Here is a 1,184-nt window from a genome sequence, read left to right as displayed (position 1 = left end):
ACACCGTCTGAAAGGCATATATTGAACATTTAAAAGAAAAACATCAAATTTCCTGGAAATTATGAGGAAACAAATTCGGAGAAGGAGGAGGCATGCTAGTAGTAGTAGTAGTAGTAGTAGTAGTAGTAGTAGTAGTAGTAGTAGTAGTAGTATACCAAAAAGGAAATATTTCAAGGCTAAAAAAGTATCAAATGGTCTGTTGCATTTTACCACGATGATTTGACGTCTTCCGACGTATAGTACCCCACCACCAGCAGTGCTAAAGAACATTCGTTTTTCCTGAGAATGTTCTAGAAGATTCTCTGTTTCTTTCTTTCTCTCTCTTTCTCACTCTATGTCTTAAAACCGGTGCTCAGTAAGTAACAGCAGCCCGCCAAAAAGAAATTTATGGGAAACCCCCCCGAAAGTAAACTATCGTAATTTCGTGTGCAATTGCATCATATGCATAAATAACAATGAAAAGTTTAGGTAACAGCAGCCAAACCGAAGCACTTAGTTGCATTATAGGACAAACACTGAAGAATAGATTTTGTAATTGATAGTTACTTCCCCTTAGCATCTTCCTTCTGTTTGTTTTCACTTCCCACATTTGTTTGTAAAAATATGGACTCGCAATCGAACGATTCCCGGCAGTCAAAAAAACAGGTAACTTTTAAACACTTTGACATGAGTATTTTTTAATAAACAAATTTGATAATCTAATTGAAAACTTTTCCTTCACATAACGCTAAAAGCATCTTAGAATTTATTTAAAGCGCTTTTAAATTTCAGAATCATCGTGAAAGTGAAACTATTCCGAAAAAAATGAATTGTATTTCCTATATTTGCCATTGATCGCTCTCGTTTATTATTCGTTGTATATCTAACGGTAGTTAATTTCTTCCTACAAGTTTGTAATCTTTGAAGTCGCAGATATCTCATAGGAAAGTATGTGTTACTTATTTACTTCATATTTATATATTGCTCTATTTCATGCAATGGAAATTCCGATTCTAAAAATACTTTTTTAAATTTCAATTTTATGTTTGCATTTTTTTTTTTTACTCTTACACATTCTCAGACACTTTCGCAACATATAGAATTTTGTGAGAACTTTTCCAAAACTCCACCTTTTGTTCGAAAGTTCATGTTCTTCAAACATCTTATCGAACCTTCGGAATAATGGATATTTTTTTGTTGTTGTT

The 1,184-nt window shown here is 32.9% G+C and overlaps 1 protein-coding gene across 5 annotated transcripts in view; it reads left to right on the top strand.

Annotated features, from left to right (window-relative positions):
• The first annotated feature begins 252 nt into the window (after positions 1–252).
• The window catches only part of LOC106883935 (eukaryotic translation initiation factor 2-alpha kinase 1), a 60,688-nt gene continuing 59,756 nt past the window's right edge, over positions 253–1,184 (top strand). For 2 of the 5 annotated variants that reach the window (XM_014935081.2, XM_014935082.2), the window contains exon 1: positions 255–645. In XM_014935081.2, coding sequence (XP_014790567.1) covers positions 604–645 — 42 coding nt within the window. In that variant the 5' untranslated portion in view covers positions 255–603. Of the gene's footprint in view, positions 646–1,184 lie in introns of all 5 variants that reach the window. The other 3 variants (XM_052966643.1, XM_014935080.2, XM_052966642.1) reach the window with 3 other exon arrangements.

The sequence above is a fragment of the Octopus bimaculoides genome, chromosome 3, assembly GCF_001194135.2.
Source record: "Octopus bimaculoides isolate UCB-OBI-ISO-001 chromosome 3, ASM119413v2, whole genome shotgun sequence".
Classification (NCBI taxonomy): domain Eukaryota; kingdom Metazoa; phylum Mollusca; class Cephalopoda; order Octopoda; family Octopodidae; genus Octopus; species Octopus bimaculoides.
This window is presented reverse-complemented; position numbering and strand designations above follow the sequence as displayed.